This window comes from Podarcis tiliguerta (genome assembly GCF_965153285.1).
Source record: "Podarcis tiliguerta genome assembly, chromosome: 4".
NCBI lineage: Eukaryota > Metazoa > Chordata > Lepidosauria > Squamata > Lacertidae > Podarcis > Podarcis tiliguerta.
This window is the reverse complement of record NC_139537.1, coordinates 52,786,034-52,802,368: the sequence shown is the minus strand read 5'-3', so window position 1 is coordinate 52,802,368 and position 16,335 is coordinate 52,786,034. Positions and strand designations below refer to the sequence as shown.

General features: G+C 42.5%; 2 protein-coding genes and 1 long non-coding RNA gene across 11 annotated transcripts in view; 1 reads left to right on the top strand and 2 right to left on the bottom strand.

Annotated features, from left to right (window-relative positions):
• IGSF5 (immunoglobulin superfamily member 5) overlaps window positions 1-6,664 on the bottom strand; it is a 39,538-nt gene extending 32,874 nt beyond the window's left edge. Inside the window, exon 1 of the mRNA XM_083438778.1 lies at window positions 6,546-6,664. The gene's annotated coding sequence lies outside the window, so the exon portion shown is untranslated. The remainder of the gene's footprint in view (window positions 1-6,545) is intronic.
• On the top strand, window positions 3,345-15,968 carry LOC310676691. 2 transcript variants are annotated; one of them, XR_014510676.1, is made up of 2 exons: window positions 3,345-3,822; window positions 15,479-15,968. It is a non-coding gene; the product is annotated as an uncharacterized lncRNA (long non-coding RNA). The 2 variants fall into 2 exon arrangements; XR_014510677.1 differs by having other exon boundaries at window positions 3,345-3,855.
• Window positions 5,224-15,482, bottom strand: B3GALT5 (beta-1,3-galactosyltransferase 5). Of its 8 annotated transcripts, none has more exons than XM_083438790.1 (4): window positions 15,259-15,482; window positions 12,183-12,301; window positions 8,819-8,886; window positions 5,224-7,149 (listed from the first exon to the last, which is right to left on the bottom strand). In XM_083438790.1, the coding sequence occupies exon 4, from the start codon at window positions 7,147-7,149 to the stop codon at window positions 6,184-6,186; it is 966 nt and encodes a 321-aa protein (XP_083294916.1). In that variant the 5' UTR covers window positions 8,819-8,886; window positions 12,183-12,301; window positions 15,259-15,482; the 3' UTR covers window positions 5,224-6,183. The 8 variants fall into 8 exon arrangements, with proteins under 8 accessions (XP_083294916.1, XP_083294917.1, XP_083294915.1 ...); XM_083438791.1 differs by lacking the exon at window positions 15,259-15,482 and adding an exon at window positions 12,589-13,353; XM_083438789.1 differs by lacking the exons at window positions 12,183-12,301; window positions 15,259-15,482 and adding an exon at window positions 10,618-11,035.
• Window positions 15,969-16,335: the final 367 nt, after the last annotated feature.

Below are 16,335 nucleotides of genomic sequence, written 5' to 3'. Positions count from 1 at the left end.
CCTGTGATTGTCTGGCACTATAGAGACTAATGGGAGCTACAGGACCAGAAGCTCAATCAAGACTGAAGAGTGATTTGAGACCAATCTTTACTGCCACCTGCTGGTTGGAATACAAATTTACTGTTGGCACGGGTTAGCTGAAGCATCTGCAATGCACCAAAATGCGCTGCTGACACTTGCTGGAAAATTTACGTTGCAGGGTTCTCATGTTTTGCATCTTTATGGAACATGTAAAGCCATCACACTGACTTCATCCTTGAATGAACTTTGAATAAGGCCGAAAGGACATGGACATCTGGTTGGTACATTTAGACCTGGTGGACAGTTTTGAGCAGGGCAGACCAAGACATTTGACACCTGAGGCAGATCCCAAAATGACACCCCAACCCCCACTAGGGAAGATCTAGATCAGGAACAAGGGGCAGGCAGGGAAGAAAGATCAACATTGGGATCTTCTGCCCTGGGTGGACTCTCACCTTGCCTCATAGGTTGGCTGGCCCTGGTTTTGAGCATGAGGATGACTTTATGATTTTGTCTATCTTTCTTGCTAATGCTGCTATTGTTTATTATCCTGCTGTTTAATCAGATATCAGGTGGGGGGGTGGGGGGAGATTGCTACTCAGTCATCCAAACTGGGGGCTTAGGTTTTCCTGTGTGTGTATGCTTGAGCCAGATCCAAATATCAAAAGAAAATAACTGCTAGACACTGATCTAAGGGTTAAACTGAAAATATAGCACATCTAAAGTTTCCTATATTGAACTGACTCTACTTGCTGAAAGTAAAACTAACTTGTGGCAGGACTGGGGGTGATACACCAGAATGATAGAAATAAGCTCCAACAAGTTTGCATGGACTACAGAATCATAGAATCATAGAGTTGGAAGAGACCACAAGGGCCATTGAGTCCAACCCCCTGCCAAGCAGGAAACACCATCAGAGCACTCCTGACATATGGTTGTCAAGCCTCTGCTTAAAGACCTCCAAAGGAGACTCCACCACACGCCTTGGCAGCAAATTCCACTGTCGAACAGCTCTTACTGTCAGGAAGTTCTTCCTAAAGTTTAGGTGGAATCTTCTTTCTTGTAGTTTGGATCCATTGCTCCGTGTCCGCTTCTCTGGAGCAGCAGAAAACAACCTTTCTCCCTCCTCTATGTGACATCCTTTTATATATTTGAACATGGCTATCATATCATCCCTTAACCTCCTCTTCTCCAGGCTAAACATGCCCATCTCCCTTAGCCGTTCCTCATAAGGCATCGTTTCCAGGCCTTTGACCATTTTGGTTGCCCTCCTCTGGACACGTTCCAGTTTGTCAGTGTCCTTCTTGAACTGTGGTGCCCAGAACTGGACACAGTACTCCAGGTGAGGTCTGACCAGAGCAGAATACAGTGGCACTATTACTTCCCTTGATCTAGATGCTATACTCCTATTGATGCAGCCCAGAATTGCATTGGCTTTTTTAGCTGCCGCGTCACACTGTTGGCTCCTGTCAAGTTTGTGGTCAACCAAGACTCCTAGATCCTTTTCACATGTACTGCTCTCAAGCCAGGTGTCACCCATCTTGTATTTGTGCCTCTCATTTTTTTTGCCCAAGTGCAATACTTTACATTTCTCCCTGTTAAAATTCATCTTGTTTGTTTTGGTCCAGTTCTCTAATCTGTCAAGGTCGTTTTGAAGTGTGATCCTGTCCTCTGGGGTGTTAGCCACCCCTCCCAGTTTGGTGTCATCTGCAAATTTGATCAGGATGCCCTTGAGTCCATCATCCAAGTCGTTGATAAAGATGTTGAATAAGACCGGGCCCAAGACAGAACCCTGTGGCACCCCACTAGTCACTCTTCTCCAGGATGAAGAGGAACCATTGATGAGCACCCTTTGGGTTCGGTCAGTCAGCCAGTTACAAATCCACTGAGTGGTAGCATAGTCAAGACCGCATTTTACCAGCTTCTTTACAAGAATATCATGGGGCACCTTGTCAAATGCCTTGCTGAAATCAAGGTAGGCTACATCCACTGCGTTCCCTTCATCTACCAGGCTTTTAATTCTGTCAAAAAACGAGATCAGGTTAGTCTGACATGACTTATTTTTCAGAAATCCATGCTGACTATTGGTGATCACAGCATTGCTTTCTGGGTGCTCACAGACTGTTTGCTTAATGATCTGCTCCAGAATCTTCCCTGGTATTGATGTCAGACTGACTGGGCGGTAATTATTTGGGTCCTCTCTTTTCCCCTTTTTGAAAATAGGGACAACATTTGCCCTCCTCCAGTCTGCCGGGACTTCGCCTGTTCTCCAGGAATTCTCAAAGATGACTGCCAGTGGTTCTGAGATCACATCTGCCAGTTCTTTTAATGCTCTTGGATGCATCCAATGCCCTGGAGACTTGAATACATCTAAACTAGCCAAGTATTCTTGTACTATCTCCTTAGTTATTCTGGGCTGTGTTTCCTCTGCTGAAACATTTGCTCCAAATTCTTCAGGTCGGGCATTGTTTTCTTTATCAGAGAAGACTGAGGCAAAGAAGGCATTGAGGAGTTCAGCCCTTTCTGTGTCCCCTGTTTGCATTTCACCATCTTCTCCTCTGAGTGACCCCACTGTTTCTTTGTTCTTCCTTTTGCTACGAACATACCCATAAAAGCCTTTTTTGTTGCTTTTAACCTCTCTAGCAAGCCTGAGTTCATTCTGTGCTTTAGCTTTTCTGACTTTGTGTCTACACGTGCTGGCTATTTGTTTGAATTCCTCCTTGATGGTTTCCCCCCTTTTCCATTTTTTGTACACTTCCTTTTTTAATCTTAACTCAGTTAAAAGTTCTTTAGATAGCCACCCTGGCTTCTTTAGGCACCTTCCATGTTTCCGTCTCATTGGTATTGCCTGAAGTTGTGCTTTTACTATCTCCATCTTAACAAACTCCCAGCCATCATGAACTCCCTTTCCTTTTAGTATTACTGTCCATGGGATCTCACCCAGCACTTCCCTAAGTTCTATGAAGTCGGCTTTCTTAAAGTCAAGAAATTGAGTCCTAGTATGCTTGGCTGCTCCTTTCCGCTGTATAGTAAACTTCAGAAGAGCATGATCACTCGCGCCTAATGATCCTTCCACTTCTACCCCACTAACCAGGTCGTCAACATTGGTTAGGACCAGATCTAAAATGTCTGTTCCTCTTGTTGCTTCTCCCACTTTCTGGACAATGAAGTTGTCTGCAAGGCCAGTGAGGAATCTGTTTGACCTTATGCTCTTGGCTGAGTTTGACATCCAACAAATATCCGGGTAACTGAAGTCCCCCATTACTACTATCTCCCTTCCTTTTGCATGCTTGGCCATCAAATACAGAGTGAATCCACTGGGACTTAACAGCTACTAGAAGTATTATGTGCTAATCCTTCAAATATTGAAAAGGAGCATAGCAGGCATTATTTCAAAAGCGACACCTGAAGCAAATCCATATGTTGAGGAAGATAATACATAATGCAGTGTTTCTTCAAAGAGATGAGTCCTCCAAGACAGATTCTCTATCAAGCTTCTCAGTAAATGATTGGTGAGCTATATTCAGCCATCTCACAAATAATAAGGGAACAGAGGTTATGTTAGTCACAGCATTATGATTCCATGTGGGAGGAAGCAGAAGCCATTCAAATGACTTCACGATTACCATTGTGTGAACCAGGAGAGCAGGACTTCACTTGCTTGCTCCACTTATACTGTCAAACCCCATGGCAGCCTCTCCCCAATGGCATTTGTGCATTTGGAAGGATGTCTGCAGCCTGCCCTTTGAGAGAACGCTGGTCCCATGAGCTGGATTTCTCAGATGTGATGGTTGGCAAAGAGTAAGCAAGTGCTCCTAACTTAGAGGATCATAGGTGAATGCCCAAATAGGGCTTAGGTTACAGGACTACTGGGAAGAAACCTACAATGGTTGATCACACCTTTAAAAATATATGTAAAATTCAGCTATTACCCAGATCTGTCTCCATCATTAGGTCGAACACACTGGTGCTGTGAAGGGTTGTTCCAGCATAGGCATGGCCAAACTTGGCCCTCCAGCTGTTTTGGGACTACGATTCCCATCATCCCTGACCACAGGTCCTGTTAGCTAGGGATGATGGGAGTTGTAGTCCCAAAACAGCTGGAGGGCCAAGTTTGGCCATGCCTGTTCTAGCAGCACACAGTGATTGCTCTTTGCATGCATGCATGTGTGCAGGCTTGTGGGCGATTGGCCATCAGAAACAGACTGAAAATGGACTCTAGAGATGGAGTGAATGATAGATGGAGGAGGAGGCAAAGAGAGTATGGCTGTTGGTTGAGAGAGTAGCAGGTGATATTAGTGATAAATAGTAGGCATTAGTCAATACTTTGATTTCAACAGGTGCACTCCCGTTAAAATCAGTGGGACTTTAAAGTGCTTAATTCAGAAGAGTTGCACTCAGACTTAGTGAATAAACTGTAAGTGGCAGAAGGCAGTTGCCTTTGGATAAGTACATGAAATGGAAAGCTTGTATAACATGGTAGATTAATCTGGGCTTTTCAATATTTTCCCTCCCTTTATTTTCTTTTTGCTCTCGTAATGACAGCCTACCTAACATACCTTCCCTACCAACAGCAATTTTCTATGTACAACACCTGCTTTGCATTGGAATTCCACACACACAGAGTGCAGTTTATTGAACTGCATCAGATGCCACTTTCACAAGTCCCCTGAGTGGCTTATAGCGTCTCAGGGGGAGCTGCTTTCAGAGAGGAGTCTTTGAAACTCCTTTGTTTTTTTACTAGGTATGTCAGAAGGCATCGTTCTCCATTCCACTCCGATTTGGTTGCATGCAGTGCTGTTTTTGTTTCACTACAGTTCATCTTCTGCCCAAAAATATATTATGAGTCTTCTTGTCTGTTGTCTCAAAATTTACAGAATTAGTTAATTATCTAAATTAATAAAATAATACATAAAATAATACACAAGAGGTCTGGAATGTGGCAACACAAGAACAGGTCTTTTCTGCAGTGGCTCCCCACTTGTGGAATATTCTCCCCAAGGAGGCCTATCTGGCACCTTCATTACATATCCTTAGGTGCCAGGTGAAAATATTTCTCTATAACTAGGTCTTTGGCTGCTTAAACAATCTATGACCTTTTAAATATGTCTGTGAGATGGGGTTATTGGTTTGTTATTGCTGTTTTGTTATGTATTTTGTGTTCTCATTTTGTGTTTTTATGTTGCAAACCACCCTGTGATCTTCAGATGAAGGGCAGTATACAAATTTAATAAATAATAATAAGATAAGTCACATTTTTGTAACTAATTGCATAATTACAGTGTTATGAAGTTATGCCACACCATAGAAATACAAAGAAAATGCAAGGCAAATGGGAGAAAACTCATTATGTATCATTTGTGGGCTGAAAACGATAGCAAATACTACATATATTCTGTGGATTCATTTATGTTGCAGAAGTGGAACAAATAAGCAAATATCAGCAAATTCTGCTTCCGTCAAAATTCTCTGACATCATGACTTACAACACCCCCCTCCCCTTTGGATCCTACTCTTTGATCAGAAAGAAAGGAATGAAGTGTCTCAATACTGACACAAGTGAATTGATCACAATTAGCAGTATGAGCCACCAGGAGAATGTGTGCACAAACCTTGTGAAACAAAGTTGTTTCACTCATTAACTTTATTAAAACTCAGGGGCTGAACAGTGCCTGTTTAAAGAGCTAGTCAACAACCTTGAAGATGAGTATGGTGACTCATTATATTGCTATGAAGTGTGCCCACTACCAGAGCAACTCTTCTGCTGCACGGCCTACTATGGAACTAGAGTGGCCAGATACAAAGGAGGGCAGGGCTCCTGCACCATTAATAATTGTGGAGAAGATGGAACTTCAGCACGTAAGGCTCATGAAGCTTCTTCAGAAAGGTACACCTGCTGAAATTCCTTGTTCTTCAAAACTATCCATCAGTTCAGGAGTCCTATCCTCTTTGGCACACTACTGCAGTGGGTTTTTCAAGCTGTTTACCTGGGAGTAAGCATTATGGAACACAATGACACTTACTCGTAAGCAAACAAGCATAGGCTTGGGTTTTAAAAAGCAATGTCAGCATCTTCTTATCTAAAATAGGTTTGATGTCAGTATCTAAGCAAAAATTTCAGGATTAATGTTCTATGCAGTTTTGTGCCTCTGTTGAAACCTATCAGCCACCTGGATAGGTCCCTGGATGACAATTTTCATCCAAGGACCTCTCCAGTGCATCCCAGTAGATAAGATTCTCATGAGGTCTGACAAAGTGGCTTGTCACAATTTTCCTAAAACGACAAGCAGAAAATACAAGCCCCTCTGGGAAGAATGTTTGTTCTGAATGAAGTTCTTCCAGTTTGATGTCGAGTTTAGCGAGGCACATGCCTACAAAAACATCCTCTAGTTTAAAATAAGGAACTTCTTTGGCAATTTTATACACTCTACTAGCAACATCTGCAGACAAAACATAACCAGTCCCTGAACAAAATGGAGGGTACAAGTTTCCTGAATATTCTTCTTTACTCACATACCACTTACTTATCAGTTTTCGTATTGGATGCTCATTCTCTTTTAAAAAGCCAGTGAAGAAGCTAACCTTCTTATTTTTCTTTAGAAGAAGTTCAGTGAGATAGTAGGTATTCACAAACATATCTGAGTCTGTTTTCATCACAAAGCTGGTTTGTGGACAGAATTTGTGAATCCATTCAAGGCCCATAATAGTCTTTAATGTTAAATTGTAGTAGGAATCTAGAAAATCCTTCTGGATAATGTCTCTGTGTTTTTTGTTCTCATCATCAATAGCACGCTGGTCAACATCAGTGAGAGTACTTCCCAGGAGAAAATAGGTCACAATACGTTTGTTGCCTATTTTTCTTTCTCTGCCCCATGTCTCACGGATAGCCATCCGGGCTTTGGATTGTTTGTGAGATGATGTCACAAGAATGACCAGGAATGGTGGATTCCATCTGCAATTCATATGAGGCCTCCTTAAAAAACGTCCATCTCTCTTAAAGGGAAAGAACTCATGCTTCGTCTCACAGAATATGCAGATTTCAAAAGTGCCCAGTTTGGCATATAAACAGAGAAAACAAACCAAAGCCATAGTGAAAACAAGCATCCTTGCAAGTCTCTTGGAAGCCATCTGAAAGAAAGAAAAGGAAATGCTATGTGGATATTTCTAGCAAATCAGTGTAGTGGGGAGATTACATTCCTACAGGCACGGTAAATAGGCATTGTGTATGTCAAAGAGCTGGCCTTAAATGTGACTAGCAGCTGGAACCAACCTGTAAGAATTTTAGTAAAAACCTGAACTTGAGGTTTTTCTTTGGGAATAGTCTTGAAGACAGAACATTGTGCTGTCTATATGCAGACTTGCATGTTTCCAGTCAGTAGATGGCAGGGTTGAGAGTAACAGATTACAGGATAAAATATACTTTGTGGTTTCCCACCTAAGCTGTGCCCCTTCCTCCTGCACATTCACTCTCTTCTCCCTCTTTCTTGCACAAGGATACCACAAAGGTAGCTCCAATCATATAGTGTACAATTTGTACTCATCCTTGTGAATATGTAGAAGCTGTAAGCAAACAGCCTGCTTTGCTTTATTTCTGTGTTTTATTTTTTTTCCCCTTAAAGCAATGCTAGTGGTGTATAAATAAGACAGAATGGGTAGTGAAGCTGAGGAACTCCAGGCAGCTCCAGCTTCCAAGCTTTATAAACTGATATCCCAACCAATTTTGTTTTTTAAAACCTATCATGTTGGGCTCAGCTAACTCCCTGGGCTTACACCACCACAGGTGCACCTTGCTTCCTGAGCTCTGAGGAGAGAATCACACTATCCATGGGTGCTCTTTTCTCTCTGGGCTCTGAATTCCACGCACATCCCCTGCCTGTGTCGGCTCAAGCGCCTTTCAGAGCCATTGATAATGCAGGGATGTCTTCTCCTGCTTGGACAAGAAAATTGTAGCCACGGTGTCCACAGTCTATTTTAAACTTTCTCAAAAACTGTTCTCTCTTTTAAAATCATTTCTCTTTCCACCCTACGTCCCCCTGAAGAGGGATAGAAATAGGAAAACTGAATAGTCTGGTGGGTGCAATCCCCTCGCCCAGCTGCTAATATAAAATATGACAGCTCCTTTGAAGTGCCCCCTGTCAGAGCTAGGTAGGAAGGAACAGAAAGGGAAGGACTGTTATCTTAGTCTCGTGAACACTTGTTCAAATCTGACTGGTCAAATCTAGTGGAGCGAGCAGAAGATCCATGGATCTCCTCCTCCACTTCAGGAAAAAGGAAATCTGCCTCCCTGTTCTCCTGGTGTTAAAGGCTCTTTGAATCCCAATGCAATTTTCCCTTATTTTTGCATAGGAAGTTGAAAATGTCAGAGAAGCCCCACTTGGGGGGAGGGGGCAGATGAAAAGCTACTGCTTCCTGTTTCATATGATAAATTTACATAGGGAATATTCCATGCAAATAGCTTCTCACCTGAAAATAAGCAACTCGTGGCTTTATTGCCTCAAACAGTTGGAGGCAATAAAACCCAGCAATGTTTCTGAATGCTATGGGGAGAGTGAAATTAGTTGATCCAGCAAGCTCTTCTTATGTTTTTATATTGATGGCACTGTTTTTTTCTTTTTTCTTTAAACACAGCTGTCACTATCTGGTTCTAAATATTCCCTTAGTCATCTACTGAACAAAGTACTAGTTTATTTTATTCATATACTGCCTGGTTGTAAACAGAGCCTCTAAGCAATTCACAAAAACTAAAAACTGGAGTCCAGATAATCCTCCCCTGCGTGTGTTTGCAGATTTACCTTACCTTTAATGGATGCTTGAATTTCCTGAGGAGAAAGAAAGTTTTGGCTCCAAGACAGCAACTGATAAAATCTAGAACAAGAAAAGTGTTGGTGAACTCCAAATGCAATTCTATTCCCATAAGCAAAATGAACATGTATCTCCTTAAATGTGTTGATAAACATTTCCAACAAGCAAACTTGAAAATGGGCACACATTCCCTTTACATTCTTCTTGGTCTTAACATTCCCTGCCCCCCAAAGGCAAGGCTACTTTATTTTTATTTTTTTATTTGTCATTTATTTCTTCTAATAATAATTATAGTTTCTAACATTAGCTTCCTTCATTATCACTATTATTATCGTTAATAATAATTACTATTACTACTATTATTATTTCCAGGGTGGCAAACACATTAACAATAATATCACTAATTATATTCTAAAAGCATTTAAAAAAACACGTCTAACAACAGTTTAAAAGAAAACATTCTACCAGCCGATAATTTCAGGGTTTCCAGGATCAGGACTGCTCAACATTCCTATGCCTGGGCAAACAGAAATGTTTCCAAATTCCCTCAGAAAGTCAGTTATGCGGGATGAAGTGATTGACAGCACTAAATATTTCCACATTTATCCTGTTCCTCTAAATTGTAAAATAAACCTGTTTTTGAGAAAAGTCCGGGGCCTGTCACAATCTTCTTAAGGCAAAACTCATTTTGGCAGGGGCTGAACATCTCCCCTTCCCAACTGGAAAATACTCCTTACATGTCCCATCAGCAGGGCGGCCATATTGCCAAGCAGGCTGGGCTTCCCTGGATTCAGTCCTCCCCACCCAACCAGGGCCCATTTCTACCATGAGCAAGATCAAATGCCCACCTGGGGTGGTGTGTGTATTTATGTATGTATGTATGTATGTATGCATGCATGCATGTATGTATGTATGTATTTTTTAAAAAATATCAGAAGCTGATCTGTGAGATATAAGTGCCTGGTCCTTCTGTGAGAAACTCCTGGTAGCACTTTTCAAGGCTTTGCCACAGCTGTGTTTGGCATTGGGAGAGGGGAAGTGTACAAGTCATAGAGATTACAAATAATAAAAGTGATGCATTTGTTGTCTCCAGAAGAGGCTTGCTGGTTCATTTCTATTTTATTTTTATTTATTTTTTGGGACTTCCCTTGTGAGAGAAAGATTGCTACCCATAGGAAACAACATAGAAATGCATAATTTTTAGCATAGCTGCAATTGGGCAGTAGAATTGCCCCCCCCCCCCCCGATAACAGTAAGGGAAACAGTAAGGAAGTTTGTGCTTTCCCTCCCCCAGGTCTTATTTTTCATGCAAAGAATATTGGTCTTATTATTTTCATATATTTGTTGCCCGAGGCCCAGGGCAAATGTACCCAGCTGCCCCCTGCCCAGGCCTGCTTTTGCAATCAACTATACAGGCCTCACCACCACCACTTTCTGCATTTCCCTTTTTTTCAAAAAAACGTTAGCAAGCATATGTACTTAAAGACTCAGGATTGTTAAGGAGCTCTCGATGCTGCGATAGTGGTTGTTATTAAAACTACCACACTCCATTTTGTCATGTTTTGCCAATGGCTGGTTTGCCTTCCAGTTAAAAAAAAATAGCCCACATGGCCTAAATAAAGCTTCTTTATTTATTAATTAAATTTCTATCCAGCTCTTCCTCTCAAAGGAGCCCGATGCAGCCTCCTGCTCCGCAGAGCTGTGTGCAACCCCAGACGTAATGTGCTTTTGCTCCACCACAGCACCCCTGGCACAACCGTACTAAGCCCACCCTGAAACTGAGCAAGGTCTCACCTCTACCCTTTCCCGTCATCTCCGCCATTTCCTGTCTCTAGGGTGAGAATCAGCTTTATTTCTCTCACAGCAACAGGCTTAATGGCAGAATATGACCTGAAGTCTTTGCCCGTACTACCCCCAACCTGCTTGCCTTAGGAAAGACAGGAAATACTTTAGAGGAAACCACAGCCTTTGCAACTGAGTGGAAAGCGACAGTACTTCACAGTGCAGTCCTATACATGTTTTCTCAGAAGCAAGGTCCATTGTGTTCTGTGGGCTTACTCTCAGGAAAGAAATGCAGCCATAAACTTCTTACAATATATAAAATTGCCTTGAATTTTTAATTAGCCTTTTGAGAGTCCAACTATATGTTACGTGTAAAGTACCCAAAAGCCACTCTGACGAGCTGGGCTTGGAGTGAGAAGTCAGCAGGAAGCAGTTGCTTAGTTCTTTCACAACCTACCTTTTGCCTTTGTAGATGTGTTTGTAATATGGCTTCCCAGTGGCGAAGCGTGGGTTGTCCGCACCCGGGGCAAGGCAAGTAATTTGCGCCCCCTAACCCGTGGATTTGCGCCCCCTAACCCGTAGATTTGCGCCCCCTAACCCTAACCCCCAGATGTTGCGCCCGGTGCGGCCGGCCCCCCCTGCACCCCCCACGCTACGCCACTGTGGCTTCCTTTCATGCGGGAAAAATTGCGCAGCTTCTTAAGTTTAATGTTTGCAATGGGCCGTGTTTGTGCATGAGGTGTGCATGTGTTTCAAGCCCTGTGGAATGTTTCCTATGCTTACAGGCACATATACGGAGGGATTGTTGTCTGGTTAGGCATTTCTGGGGATTTAGCAGGGTATTAAGGAGATTAGGAGTTCTGAGTTACATTTAAATCTAGTAACAATGGTTTGGGGCTATGCAAACTGCGTAGTTAGGAAGGGCTGTCTTGTGTGGTCTCTCACATGCTGCTAACAGCAGAGGTATTGATAAGGGAAGATGTGGAAAAATAAAATAATGGATATAATATTAGTGAACAAAATGATGAGATATAAGCAATTAAGGGAAGGAAGGAAACAATCAGCATAGATCTTTAGACTACACTGAACACCATTCATTTTTACACAAGGATTGTACATTGTGTATTTCTGACATCCTAAGAAAATTGAGGGTCAGTTTAAAATAGGAGGAAAGCTGGTGCACTTGGATGCTCATGTGGCGCAATGGTTCAGTGTGTCTAGGAGTTAACCAGAAGATTGGTGGTTTGAGCCCACCCAGGGATGGCTGTGGGAAGGATTCCTGCATTGCAGGGTGTTGGACTAGATGACCCTTGGGACCCCTTCCATCTCTGCAATTCTATGATTCTAAGATGCACAGAGGATCAAAATTATAACTCTTTTATTAGATCCATGGCACAGAAAACACTAAGATACCTTGCCTGGCAAAGAGGAACAATTAGAGTGTATGCAAATATAAACTTTACTTTTCTTGCTCTCACTGGTAGCATGCAGAAAGAAGACAGGATTCCCTATAAACATAAGAAACCCTCCACATGGCAGAGAGGGAGAGGAGGGGTAAATGTAACTGACTGACTTACCCGGGGGATCATGTAGAAAAGCTACCACTAAGCCGGCAGGAGTCTTGCAGGTTCTGGGTCTGAAATGAGAGACTTGATGGCAGGGTTGTCCTAGTGGTTTTCAAAGGGGGAGGAGAAATCTAGAAATACAACAAAGCAAAATTACTTTTATAACCTTAGCAACTGAATTTTCTGGAGAGCCATTTTTAAGAGCCAATGCAGAATAGTAGTTATACGAAGCATCTACCGGTACTTATTCTGTTCAGTTAAAACAACTAACTGAACAATCTCTAAATTTGATAATATCAGATAATTTCATTGTTAGCTATATCCCAAATCTTTACCAACCAGACATAAACAGGCAGAATATCTGCTTCTAGGACTTGGCAGCGGTCAGTAAACAAACAAACAAACAAAAATTCTTTACCTTCATCCTTCTTAACCCGTATCCAGTACAAATGTGCACCAGCCACAAATTTAGTTCAGACCCTGACTTGGCACTCTTCCTTTCACAGCTGCAACTACTGTAAAAGACTGGCTTCTTTTACCAAGTTTACCAGCAGTTTGGTCTATGGCAATACAGGTTTCTGCAAAGCCCTAGTAAAAATTTAATTCCCCCACCCCCAATCTCAAAACCACAGTTTTTCTGTCGTCTACACAATTGTAACTTATTTCATTTTAGAAAGACCCCTGGAGACATTTCTGTCAATCTTTCATTCCCTGGCTGATAAGCTCTCTGTACTGTTAGACAATCCAAATCCTATGCTATGGATATCCCTCTCATCCATCTCTAGGCAGAGGACTCAAGTAAAAAATTAGCATTTTACAAGTGATAGCTCGACAGTTTCACAGGATCCCTACTCCCTCCTGTTATCATGAAGATAGCCATGATACAGTAGCTAGCATATAGCCATAGTACAACATTAGTAGCTATGCCTCAGGGTAGACCTCCTGGCCTGGTAGACTTATCTGAATCATATATGTGCTCTGAGCATACTCAGAACTGTTTCCTTGAAGTCCACACTTCACAGCTTGTAGCATATTCTGGTAACCTGGAAGGAAGCAAGGGCGTATTTGCTACTTTGAGAAACTTCCCTCTTCCTGTTTAGCACTTGTGACCTTGCGTGTGAGAGAACCACGATGGTGGATACTGTTGGAATTCCTGCTTCATGATTGCAGTCATGGGATTTTTGTCTTTCACATGACAGTATATGTTTTGACTCCACAGAGTGGGAAGTGACGAAGACAGGATGTTTGTGTTACTGTGCTCCATGAAGTGGGACTGTTGTCCTTTGTTCTTTTTCTCTTTGCTGTCTGATGCTAGAGAGAGAGGGAGCCATGTTGCAGTGCTCCATGTGTGTTTATATGTCAATAAAGTAGATTAGCCAAAATGCTGAGTTGCTGAGGTCTGTTACACAACTACACCTACTCTGCAGATCCCTAAGTGTGCCGGTGTCGGTTGGCATCGGTTGCTGTGATGTTCGGGCTGAAGAAAGCTTTTGAAGCTCCTGAACGACTGACCAGGAGGAAGAGAACATGCCAGTCGGGCATGTGTCTCTACCAGGGTCCTACTCAAGTGTAGGCTGAACTCCTGACAGATACATCTGGTTCACAGGCACTATAAAAGCAGGATGCTGGACTTGATGGTCCACTGGCCTGATCCAGCCAGCTCTTCTGGTTTCCTTATGATACTTAACTATATGTTAGACAATAAGTTAGCTCCATATCAGAACTCTGAAGTGCAGGTTTCATTTTTACACAAATGGACAGTGTAGTGGGGGAGAGGTGGTCCAGACTGGGACCTAACATGGAGGATAGACAGCTTTAAACTTTGCCTTTCCTGTGGTCCCAGTTCAGATAGGGGTGGGGGCTGCACCAGCTATTTATATAAGAAAAAATATCCTATGTGCTTCAATTGGAACTTTTATTCTTATTCAAATTGCTGACATGATGAGAAGCCCATTCTGAGTCTTAACCATAGCCAGATGCAATGAGTTAAAGACCCCTACCTCAAATGCCAGGGTCCCAATTCCGATCAGGAGCTCCATGCTGGCAATTTGTGCAATAAAACCCCAACCCTGTACTTAAGGGCACAGATATGGAGCTAACATGTTGTTTCATAGGAAGACTGAACAGGTTCACGGGTCACCTGGGCACCGTCTTCCCTGCTATGGTGAAATGTCTTGTATAACTGTTTAAATTATAGTAATTCATAGAATCTCGTATTGTCTGGTTTGGTCTGGAGAGAGAGAACTTGCATTGCCTTTCCTGACAATCTTTTAGAACATAAAACTGCAGGGATTTTCCATAAGGTTCTTCCCTCTGTCTATAAGAACTTGGAAGAGATGTTTGATTTCAGCATAATCAAGCCACTTTGTACATCCCTGTGGAACTAATCTCTACATATCTGGAAATAAATTGGAAGCGTCCACACGTGGACAAAGTCTGCTTTGCTATGGAGAGCCCTTTTTTTTTAACCATGCCAAGCACTCCCCTAGATTGGTCATACAAAGGAATTCTGGCACACTAAACAGCATGTTTCACTCATGATTAGATTTGCTACTTGGCATGTATGTGAGCACATGTCGAAGATGTACGTTATAGATATTATTAAGGAAAATAAACACATTTTCAAATTGGGGCTCACTTGGATCAGGGTGAATGTAGTTGTGTATGAAAAGGGTTGTTTAAGAGGTCTGCAGATTTAGATCCTGATGGGAAGGCAAGACTCTTGTGCTTTGTATAGGAAAACAGAATTGCCTGCAGGTGCCCCTTTTCTTCTCTCTACAATACTGTTCAACAAACTGCACCACTGGCCCAAATTCTCTCTTCCACACCACTGCTCAAGGCACAGGTGCTCTGTCCTCCAAGGCACGGAGCTGAACCCTAGTCTCAGACAATATGGAATATTTCATTTGAAAGAGCCAAATTATGCCATTCATCTTCTCTAGCCGGCAGAAAGAAGTCTGCATGGTAGTCTGATTCTGCTTTCCTGATTATGGAAATCTGTTTGGAGAGCTCTCAGGAGTGAAACGATTTAGCTGAAAACCATGCACCAAAAAGAAAGAAAGACAAGGGTTTTTTTTATTTTCCTTACCTCCTTATGCAATACATCTCTCCGTTTCTCTAGCCATGTTGCCTGAAAGCTCCAGTGACTTGTTAGATCTTCCCAGGAAACGGTTTGTGTCTCCTTCCCCTTCCAGTTGATCAATGACAATCTCCATGTGTTTACTGGACTGGGAGGGGCAAACACAGCATTTGTGCAGTAAAGGGAATCGAAGCAGTAGATTTCTCTTTCTTTCTTTCTCTCCCTCCAGGTAGCAGGCAGGACGGCCACCGCAGTCTGATCGTCAGCAAAAGCCAAGTTAGGAACTGTCTGCAAATGCTCTCTCTTTGTACTCAAGGAAAAAGAAAAAAACAAAGACAAGCAATTCCAGGCACACTCAGCTGTTGCTAGAGAACACAGAAATGTTAATTATTTGAGAGACCAAATCCTTATGCCTTTCCACATGAAAAGCAACAGCCACTAGCAGAGTAAAAGAGAACTTTGCAAAAATAGCCTCCGGGGTGTGAAAATGTCCCAGGCTTCTGGCAAGGCCAGGCAGACTTCAGTTTGTGGTACCTATATTGCTTATTTCAAGAATGCCTGGCTCCACCAACAAGAGCTAGGTGGGAAATAGCAGCTCAGATTGGCAGGCACACTCACAGAAGTAAGGGAAAGTGTCTACCTATGAGAGCGAGCTGTGTCCAAGAATTGATTTCAAAGCCACCACTGAGTTTATTATTAAACCCTTTCATACAAAATTCCACTCCCACTTTCCCCGAAGCATCCATTGTTTCAACAGCCTAGTTTTCGTTTGGGACATGTTTATTCTTACTAGTCTTGAACAATTGTGGGTCACACCAACTGCAAATCACCTAGTGATCGACCAGTAGGTCCCAGTCTACCTTTGACAGCCCCCTTCCTGAGCTAGCGTGTTCTCAGACATAAAAGACATAAGGCTATGCACACATACCACACATTTAAAACATCCCCACAGAGAATCTGGGAACTGTAGTTTACCCTGCCCACTGCTGCCATTCCTGGTACCTTTAACAATCTACAGTTCCCAGGATTTGTGTTTGTGTGCTTTAAATGTGTCTTAGATGTATGCTGGGCAAGCTCATTTAGTGC

What these genes read in the sequence shown, in the direction of transcription:
- B3GALT5 (XM_083438786.1), bottom strand. Translation starts at nt 9,651, where the DNA reads ATGGTAGAAATGGGCCCTGGTTGGGTGGGGAGGACTGAATCCAGGGAA. An exon ending in CCGCCCTGCTGATGGGACAT is followed by an intron (nt 8,887 to 9,560) that starts GTAAGGAGTATT and finishes TTCTTGTTCTAG; the next exon opens with ATTTTATCAGTTGCTGTCTT. An exon ending in AATTCAAGCATCCATTAAAG is followed by an intron (nt 7,150 to 8,818) that starts GTAAGGTAAATC and finishes TCTTTCTTTCAG; the next exon opens with ATGGCTTCCAAGAGACTTGC.